This window comes from Etheostoma cragini, chromosome 15 (genome assembly GCF_013103735.1).
Source record: "Etheostoma cragini isolate CJK2018 chromosome 15, CSU_Ecrag_1.0, whole genome shotgun sequence".
Classification (NCBI taxonomy): domain Eukaryota; kingdom Metazoa; phylum Chordata; class Actinopteri; order Perciformes; family Percidae; genus Etheostoma; species Etheostoma cragini.
The window spans coordinates 7,685,616-7,696,407 of NC_048421.1; the positions used below are offsets into that span (position 1 = coordinate 7,685,616).

The window sequence follows — 10,792 nt, forward strand, 5'->3', positions numbered from 1 at the left end:
TGTGTGTGTGTGTGTGCGTGTGTGTGTATGTGTGTGTGTTTGTGTGTGTGTGAACGACAAAGAGGGTGAGAAATAGATCTGTATTTGTGTATCTGTATTGGCGGATCATCCTTAATCAAACACAGTACTCACACAAAGGGGATCAATAAAGTCCTCCACAATTGTCATAATTATTGGCCCGATCATTTGTATGAAGCGTTCTTAGTGTTCCTTCCCCCAGTGTATTTCACACAGGTATATCTTTTTGAAATCCATCCATATTGCTTTATCTCATCTACCCAAATGGTGGAAGAATAATTCTGACATCTGAGGGCACACAGAGATACATATGAACAGTCTGCCTCTCACAACAGATGTTCACAGACAGTGGCCAAATGTAAATTTCCAAAATGTTTACGAACATATTTGTTTACGTTGGCAAAGGTTGATCTTTAGATATCAAACCATATGCTGACATCTGAAACCTGGACCCCAAATACATTAAATAAGTGGAATAATACTGCAACTGCAAAATAATCCTAAAATAAAATCATCAATTAAGATTAAAACAAAGTTTTACACCCAGATCTTGTTCGGGATCTTGTTGGGCATGTTACATGTATGTATTGGTGCGTACTGGGCTCTTACAACATAGACAAAAACATTAAAATACAAATTAGGAAAAAACTCGGCAGTGCATTGCGGGTCGTAATCTAATCATAATCACCATAATCACTTCAGCATGCATACGTGGAAAGCATGAGGCAGGGAGAGGACACCTCCCTGCCCTTCCATGTTCAACACAGAAAGCCTTAAGCGGGGAGAGCAGCCGTGGCAGGATTTCACTAGAGTACAGAACAGAGCGGCATCACTGACAGCAGACATGACTGATTAAGTCAGAGAACATAAATATAAATTTAAAAGGAGGAGCAGGGGTGGAGGTGGGTTGCACGCGCTAGAAGAGATGCAGCAAGGTAGGCTAGGAAAAGCAGTTAAAAAAGAGCGCTCTATTTGGAAATCTAATCACATGCTTAGGAGGGAATCAGCTGTGCCATCAGCTGGTGTGCTGGCTTAGGATCCATTAGCGGAGATATTAGCAGAGCTTGACTCTGTGACCTGCCTGAACTTACGCTATGCTGTATTGGGGGCAGGCAATAATGGGACAATGCTGCAACCTGTCTAACTGATGGAAGTTACATTTGAAAATAAAGATGACAATATCAACGCAATGAAATCATTACCAGGCTGTCTTTGTATTTACCACAGAATCCAAGTAACATGAAAAGAAGACTTTTAAAATCCTGCAAGGGTACATTTTTACTCTGTTGTTAGTTACATACATTACACAAGCCTGAAATACACACACATGCTCAGGACCTATACGTGCACAAATGGAGAGATGTTACAGTGAGGGGGCTTCCCATTAAAGGTGCCCCAAGCAGTTGGGGATTAGGTGCTACCTTGGCCAACCCAGGAGCACCTCTCCAGCAACAAAACAGACAAGAGAGATATGAAGTGAAGCCTGCTGAGCTTGTTAAGGCACAAAACTTGAGTTCTGCATCGACTGATGTTTCAGCTGTGTCTAAATATCCCTGATTTAACATGCAACACGAGCGTGCGCACACACACACACACACACACACACACACACACACAAACACACACACACGCACACACACACACACACACACACACACACACACACACACACACTGCTGTTTCAGCAGAAATGGGGGCATGCTGTTTAGAGTGAGTGCATCCTGCTGATTCAGCAGACTATGAAGGTGAGTGTTAACGCCCCATAATAGGTTTCATAAATTCACATGCCATAGCAGTGTTGGCCACATACATAGTGTAAGCGGATGCCAGGGATGGCAGGGAAGCCATGTATTGGTGCTAGCTCAACACTATGTTGTGCCACACATTGCCTTTCCTGATTACACGGCTTTGCTCAAGAACTGTCAGTGCAGCAGCCAAGACAAATGAAGCGTGACAGGTCTGAGAGCAAGATAACGGAGTGTCAGTGCCTTTTCTTCAGGAGGAACAGGAGGTTCAGATTCTACCAGGGTACGCCTTGCTACCTATAGTTAACCTAAACTGCACACTCAAAGATTGCAGGATTTTGTATTTTGTAATATTAGAAACAAAAAAAGCAGATAGCTCTTACACAAGGTGTATAGAGGAAGACCCATGGATGGTAATCATTTGTTGGTAGTGAGTTTAATTGCATTAGTTTTGCTTAAATGAGATTAGATCAATGTGTCATTTACTTGCACTTCACAACAAATAAAATGTAACACACACCTACATAAATGAATTGAAGTGGAATTAACACCAGCCCTGAAACTCACAGGTCTTCTTACAGTCAAGCCACTTGACAGGAGCAAAACACTGCATTACACACTGTAAACTATGTCAAAGACGCATGGAGGGGCGTAATTTATTAATACTGATCATTGCATGTGGGAGGGAGCACTCTCCTGTCGCGCATCCCTCTCTACCCCTTTCTCGCTGTCTTCCTCCCCACCCGTGTTCTCATCCTGCATCTCTGCAGTGTCTGAGGTCACTGAACCAAACATTACATAACGTCAAGATAACTCACTACGGATCACTCCCTGAGGCATCATCTTTACTCCCAGCCTGGCAGCACACTGGGTGGCCTACTGAAATGATGCGTTCATATGTATGCAAGTAGCAGAAGGAAGAAATGGTGGAGAGACGATTGGATTACATTAGAGTGTCAAATAGAGGTAAAGACAGTGAGCAGGAATAAGAGAGCAATAAGAGGACTTGATTGAGGGAAGCTGTCTCTCACCTGCCCTCCTCACTATTCTCCTGTTCCCAGCTATATCATGCATGTCACTTTCTCTTTTTCTCTGCCGACATTACTTTGTTTTAAATTACTAACTCTTTCCCTCTTTCTGGTTGTTTCTTTTTGTACCTGCATATAAAGACAATGGCATTGAGAAAAGGATGAGATTTCCACATCCCCAAAACTCTGAAGATGCCGAGGCTACACAAAGTGAACTAGTAAGAGATAAGAGTCAGAGACACAAGCAAAGTTCAAGAGGGGAGTCGCAACTCAAATGAATAACTTTTGACAAATTTATATTTTTGAAGTCCTCAAAGCCCTTTACAGGGACTATATAGGATTCAAATAAAAACGTAAACATTTAATAACGACAATAAAAAAAGATTGCAAGAGGAGAAATAGCTGGTAAGTTTAAAGAGGTTGGTTTCGAGGACCTTTTTTAATTGCTGACAGTGTGGGTGCATTTTTGATTTGGTAAGGGAGTGAGTTCCACAGCGAGGGGGTGGCGATTGAAAAGGCCCTGTTACCTCTGAGGCCTGGAGATTTGCAGATATGGAGGAGAACCTGGATTGATTACAGGTACACACCTTTTTGGAACAGACGGGATGTCCAGTGTGTCCATGTTGGGAATCAACTCACATACTGCATGGAGCAATTCAATTGAGAAGAAATACATTTTACTTTGCCTTCCAGACTCTGTTTATACTCACCCCCTGCGAAGCTTAATTCCAAAGCCTCTTTGAAACAGGCAGTTCCGCCACGCGGTTCTGTATGAAAGGCGCACAAACACGGAATGTGGGGAAACAGTTGCTCTCAGCCAGCAGCAGAGGAAGTAACAAGCGACATAGTGACATACATTAGCAGCACTGCGGTTTTCTGATTGATGTAATCCGTGTCACAACCATAACATACATAAACTGTTTCAACTGTAGACTTTGGAGCCGCACTGATGTGCAACCGACAACAACATAAGGATAATTTACTCTACCAGCAGTACACAATATTTTTAGTAAATTCTTCTTGAGCCTTTAACCAAAAGCACGTGATTTGTTTTTAACCCCGCCATTGTTCAGTTGGTTGATAAACAATTCTCCCGCTACATAAGCCCTTTGTCCTCTCTGTTTTGGTACAACTTGAATTTCAGGTTGCTTGGAGAAAACCATCTCATTCATTATGCATAAAGAGAGCACCGTGTATTTTTATTTTTTTTACAGCCCTGATGAGATTTATAGAGAAAAGAGCACAAAAAACAAGGGAGAAAGAAAACCAGTGACCACAAGTGCTATCTTGGTTTGGTCTTGCAATCTCATCCTCTCCATCTACTTTGTAATAACTCATATTTCCTTTGCCTTGGTGGAGCCTACTGAAATGTGGAGAAGCTATGGATCCCCACTGTGGATGGCTAAGGGCAAGGCAGATGATCAGGATGGAAGAAGAAGCAACTGCAAAAAGAGAAGCTTGTTAAAAACCCTAGTTGCATGACATGATGCCAGCAGTGACAGGTGCAAAAAGCGCAGGGAGGCTTAGGACTGGGCAGAGAGCAGTGTTTTTGGAGTAGGGCAGTGCTGTGGGGGAAACAGAACACAGTTGTGGACCTTATATATTTGCAAATACAAGGTTTTTCTGTTCTGGGAAAACAGGGTGATGAACTGAGAAACTGAGTTGTGGAAGTATCAAAATGGGAATTATAGTGCAAGTTTTGTCATCTCAGTCCGAAAGGGCTGTTTGGAAGTAATTCATCGTTTGGGCACCACAACAATCCACTAGAAGAGGTGGACCAACTGACAACTAAACCGACTTGAAAAAAACATGTCATTCTACACCAATTCGATTTACACAAAACAGATTTCACCAAAGGATTTTTTTTTTTTTTAGTGTCCATGCAGTTAAGAAAGGGTTTCCTTTTACAATTTCTGTTTATTTTCCAACCACAGCCTGTGCAATAAGAAATGTTTTTCAATTATACATCACTGCAACTTATTCATCGTTATCCTTGATATCCCCTTCCAGCTGATACAGTACTGTCATCTTTCCCACCTTTTTTACTGTCTAAAAATGGGAAATACCGGCCCTCATTGTCCATTCTCATATTTAACCTAACTGGTCAAACTAATAATATTTAACCTGCAACAGTGTCTGGCTTATGGGAAATTTGTGTTTGTTAAAAAGCTTAAAAACTGAAATAAATAAATAACATAAACTACAAATAGGGCTGAATTAGAGGAACTTGCCTTCTTGCAATTTGTCAGTGTGATTTAGTTTTTACTCCACATTGACTGTCTATAGGATGGTCTAATAACAGAGGCCATTGGCCAAATCTAACAACACCTACCAAAACTAATCTGACATGGAGCTCATAGCATATGCTCAGGGACAAATCATTAAAGCCAACCCATCAGAAGCTTTTCTCTCTGAGTATCATCGACACAATCATTCAAAACAGTCGATTTAAGCATCTCCGAACGTTAATTCTAGCTGCAAGCAGAAATTACACCACCCAACCCCAAAGGCTTCACACATACTATATGACAACATATACAGTCAAGTACTTATTGCCGCTAACATACAATGTTTATCTGCAAACTGACGTTTACTACTCAATGGCTTTCATCCAAATGCTGAAAAGCACCACACACCACCCTATTGATTACCAAATAGTGACTATGACTCAAGACACACTAAGTTTCATATTTAGTCCATCTTGGATGAATAAGTCAACAATACAGTCAGTTTGCTCTGACTGCTAAGTTGCTCCAACTTCAGGGACGTCTTGCAGTGGAACCAAAATGCTTCCTGTTAAAAATGCAAAAAGAAGAAGCACTTATGTATTGCTGTTGTAAATATATAATTGAGTAACAACCAATAATATTATATCAAATCTTTTATTTAAGTCTTCACCTTGACAGAGATTGATGTTTGCTTTAGAATTTTTCTTGTAGTAGATGAATCCAGAACTCAACATAACAAAACCAAGTTTCAGACCAAACAGTCCCACAGCAATTTTAATCCATTCTGACGCAGGAAGAGAGGGGTCTAAAATAGTTTAAAAAAACAGACACTTTCATTTATACAGCTTACATTTTATTAGCCTGCAGTTAACAGTTTGCTTCAAAGTGCCTTACTGACCCCAGACCTGAAGCATTGGTTCAGAGAGGGTGAAGTGTTCAACCATGCAGGTAATTTTTTCTCCCTGAGTCGGGGTGGACTCTAGGTAGGAATGAATCTGATAGTACAAGTCCCCATCAGGCATTACTTCAGAAAAACTGACCGATAAGGTGACTTCCTGCCCGTTGCGCAACCACGTCAGTCGGATTTGTTTTGGATAAAAGTTATAGGCACTGCACACAAGCATTGACGGGTGTTTCACTGAATTCAACTTGAGGGTGGGTACAGAGCTAATATTACCTGAAAAACACACAAATCAACGTTATATATGTACACACACACACACACACACACACTGCTGTTTCAGCAGAAATGGGGGCATGCTGTATATATATATATATATATAAATTAAGAATACCACTTTTGAAGGTGTCCTGTGAAGTTGTCTGGTAAACAATCAAAAGTTGTGTTTACATTCGGTATTAATCACTAAAACTCATTGTGCGTATCCCTAAACTCTAAATATAAAACTGTTACTGTTACATAGAACAAATCAAGCTTTGTGTTTGGTTTCTTCCTGGTGATTTGGCATCTGAGTCTTGACATCCATTGGAAACATTACGTTCCTTATTGTTTTACAGTTGGTTCGGCAGGTTAATACATTTCACACCCTTGTAGGACCTACAAGGTTCCTCATAGTTTCAGTTTGTTTGGCAGGTTAATATGTGAATGAACCTTGTTCCCAGCCAATAGCATCAGTCTATCTCAAGATACCCCCAAGCTAAGCAAATGAAATCTCACACTCCCGATTGGGCCCACGTGGGAAAGATTGACAGTGGAGCCCACAAATTAGAAGATAAGGTCATAAAACTGTGTAGCCAATAAGATGACGAGTCGATTGATATCAAACATGGCCTGAAAAAACTATTCCTGTGGTCCCTTTCAACTGTCTGAAAGCAAAAATATGGCCTTTTGATGGCATTTCACCATTTCATGAAATTATGATTACTTATTTCTATAAATCTATGTATGTACTTCTTTCAGACATATCTGTGAGTGATGTGGATGTGTTATTGTAGTTCAGAAGTTTTGTATTTAGCACTTTTTTGGGAATAAGAAATAAGACAACCGCACAGACATATCTGTAGAAATACATTCATCTAAAATCCATTTTATAAGTCATTTTTTTCTGTTCTAAGTTGAGACATGTAGCTAGAGTACTATTTTAGTATATAGCCCACGTAATATGCTTACAGTAGTGCTTTTTATTAATTTTTCAGATGATTTACTTGGACGGAAATAGAAATTCTGTGTTCTAACCTCTGTAGCTCTGTGTCAATAAGGCCTAGTGTCACACTGCCACTAGAAACAACAAGTTGAGAGTGTTAACTTCCCAATGAACTCAGGGTCATCCCAGAGGGCCAAAGCATGTGGAAACTGCAGCACTTTTTTAAGGGTAAAAATGTAGGCGAGAAAATCATATATTTTCAAGTGTCTCTGAAGAGGTAACACCATATGGTGAATAAAATCGGAGATCCCATAACCCGGTTGTTGGACATAGATAATACCCTTTAGTAACCGGGGCATTTTATACTGCATGTATAACCCCATGTCTGCCCCTCCCCACTCTGCTGCAGTGGTTTTTGTGAGTGGCCATACAAACTGTTGCTATGATACAACAAAACAGCGCTGAACGCTACACACAGGTTAGTAAGTAATAAATGCTTATGACAGCTTCTAAATGAAATGCGTTATTTTTTATCCACATTATATAATAAGATAAGCACTCTGCGAATGCCACAATTTCTCTCTCTCTTTGATCCTTGTCACTGCACACCATCTAAGACTTGGTCCTGTGCGGGTTACTTCTTTGATATCTTTCTAAATTCAAACAACGCACGGCTGGACGTTTTCATTCACTGCTGATTTGTGTAAACAGTTGGTAGCGCTGTTGCTACTCGAAACAACTAGATATGTTACATGTGCAATTTCTGTCTGATGTGGGCTTTGTCATACAGTGTGTTAACACCTTGTCTGCGGTTTGGGTTTATGTTTACTAAAATGGTTAATTATTAAACAGTGCTGTACACTGTAGAGCCAATGCCACTGCTGGTTCAGCCAGTGCAAATATACAGTATATTTAGCCTGAATAGGATAGACAGGTGTTGTCTAGGATGTTGCCTACAGCCTTTATAGACTTTGTTAAGCTTGTTGTATTGACAGTGTTTTTCTATTATTGCCTTTGTAATGCAATATGTTGCAAACAATTATTTTTTTTTAAAATCCTTTTTGGGGGGAAAAGATGGCCTACTCACTTTTGTACTGGCTCACCCAAAATACAATTTGTGCCTACGACACTGGTTGTGCATTGGCAGAGCGCATTATTACTGTGCATGTGTTGTACTAATGTGTTAGTACTATAATTTTCATTATAAGATATAATTATCTAAAGCAGGTTTGATTCATATCTATTAACATTGTTAACATCAAAGTGAAAGCCTTTTTTATACATTTTAAATAATCTCAACTCAATATATTTGATTAGTGCTGTGCAGCATACATGATAAATAATTCTGATATATAAGGCCCAGTCATGGAGCTCTCTTTCATTAAAAAGGTTTTTCATTAATAGTGTGACTGTGTGATCATATAGGACTGAATAAAACGGCAAGTATGGCATGGCACGCATGCACGCATTAGAAAAGAAAAAACATTAACTATTTCACAAGAAATAACACACTTGAAGTAAGTTACATTTTTCATATGGCTTTAAATAACTTAATCGGACGTCAACAGGACAGGAAACTGGATTTCTGGCAGAATCTAGCTGGATAACTTTCCCCAATCCCTTACCCTGATAATAGAAGCTATTGAGCATATTCATGACATTGAAGTCAGGTAAACTGCAGAAAGTTGACTGCAAAGTGTGAGAAAAACATGGATATAAATATGTATAGTAGTGAGGCTTACGTCAGAACAGCTGCAGATGGTTTTACAGCACCCTTGAAACACACATACACACAACCAGACTTAACTCACATGATCTTTACAGGCATTTAGCCAATGATATTTTACTATGGGAGCATGTCCATGACCTCTGTGCCTATAATAGCTAACATAAACTGTGTATGTACATGTGTGTGAAAACAAAGCAACTGTGTGCGAATGGTTGTGCATTATTGTAGAAACCAGGGCACCATGTATTGTGTTTCTTTAGTAAAACAATACAGTAAGACATGAACACCAAGGCAATGATCATTATCTATTAGCAGATAAACAATAACAATAAAATAGAGCTAAAAGTAGTTTTTTGAAATATTGCATCACTGCAATTAAAAAGCAGAATAGAGAATAACTCCAGATCACTGGGGTCTGCTGACAATAGCAACAGATGCCATAGGGAGAGAGAAAAGGATCCATGCTGCTAGTCACCTGTAACCATGGCAATTACTATTAGCTGCCCTGGAACTTTAAAGCTACAGTTTGAGTTTTTGTCTTCCCCGTGAGGAATTCAAAGTAATGACAATAACACTGGCGGAGTGTCCATAATGATATTCTTCCGTGATGGCGCCCCCAAATTTTGTGCCAAAAGAAATTTGTGTCCAAGCCCGACCCAAGCCAATCTAATTTATTTCTCATATTAATGACACATGTAGGCTAAGTTTTTGTGTAGAAAGCTCGCTTTTATTAAGCACACAGGGCAACAAGTGTACATTAACAAGCCGTTTTATTTACAATGTTCAACTTGTTAACCTTTCCTGCTTGCGTTGACCGTGATCAGAAAACCAGTGGAGACTCGTTACCTCCAGGGTTGACGTTACAAAATGAATAACGTCAGGGTTAAAATCCTGTTTCTGGTGAGCAAATGAATAACCTTGGCTTTCAGTCTGGGGTTTATTACGGACACAGCACACACTTATTCCACCGACTCTGCTCTTGTTGCATCTACATGTCTGCTTTCTCTTCTTTCCACACAAACACACACACACACACCTCTTAAACAGGAGGCGCATCACCATTTTACAACAAATGCCTTATCACACTGACGTGACGAACCGGACCATAATTTCTAATCTGTCCCAACCCGGCCCGGCCCGTTGGGTAGTGTTGGGATCTATTGGGCTCGGGTGGGTATTCATTGCCTTACCTTGGAAGAAAAACTGGTCAAGGTCCACTTCATGGAAATATTGTCCTTGTGGGTTTCTTAAAGATATATGATGCTTTTTATGACTCTCTCCAATGAAAGCTGGTATTTTATGGAATGGATTTTGATGGTGTGTGTCCCTGTCTCATTGGGTTGGTGTTAAAATAGAGAAAAGGCTGTACAATACAGACAGACACACACACAAAATCATGGTAGAAACTAGGGATGTCCCGATCCCGATCTCGAGATCGGATCGGCCCGATCTTTTCCTATTTTCCCGTGATCGGAGATCGGCTACATTACCTGACTAGTCGCGCCGATCTTTACGGCAACTGCCGTAAAGTACCCGCTAGTTACGGTTGACGGTAGTTGCGCAATACAAACCTCCGCGGCGGTGCAAAGCAAGCATGTCAGAAGTATTTTACTCTTGCGAGTGAAGACTGTCCTAGAGCATTGTGGTTATTATAACTAAGTATTCAGGTTTGGTTGTTTAGTTCTTTTCAGAACTACGTAAATATTTGTTAATGACTGAAGAATGGTCTTTTTGATTTTGATCATGTTTCAGTGATCATGCTACTTTTAAGTTGCAGTTCCAAAGTTTTGAATTCATTTGACTGAATTCTGTTTACATTTTAAGTTGGATTGACATGTTTCACATTAATTTACTGAATTGTGACCAGTGATGTAGTGGAGGCTAAACGCACGTAAACGCCGTTTATGCACCTCTCAAAATTCTGAAATGGCGTTTACCC

General features: G+C 40.1%; 2 protein-coding genes across 4 annotated transcripts in view; both read right to left on the reverse strand.

The window, feature by feature from the left end:
* Nucleotides 1-10,792, reverse strand: part of LOC117958109 (cytoplasmic phosphatidylinositol transfer protein 1-like) — a 41,466-nt gene that overhangs the window by 16,617 nt on the left and 14,057 nt on the right. The window lies entirely within an intron of this gene.
* On the reverse strand, nucleotides 5,454-6,220 carry LOC117958110 (class II histocompatibility antigen, M beta 1 chain-like). Its single transcript, XM_034894372.1, has 3 exons — nucleotides 5,918-6,220; nucleotides 5,690-5,824; nucleotides 5,454-5,584 (listed from the first exon to the last, which is right to left on the reverse strand). Exons 1-3 carry the CDS (start codon nucleotides 6,141-6,143, stop codon nucleotides 5,535-5,537), a joined length of 411 nt encoding a protein of 136 aa, XP_034750263.1. The 5' UTR covers nucleotides 6,144-6,220; the 3' UTR covers nucleotides 5,454-5,534.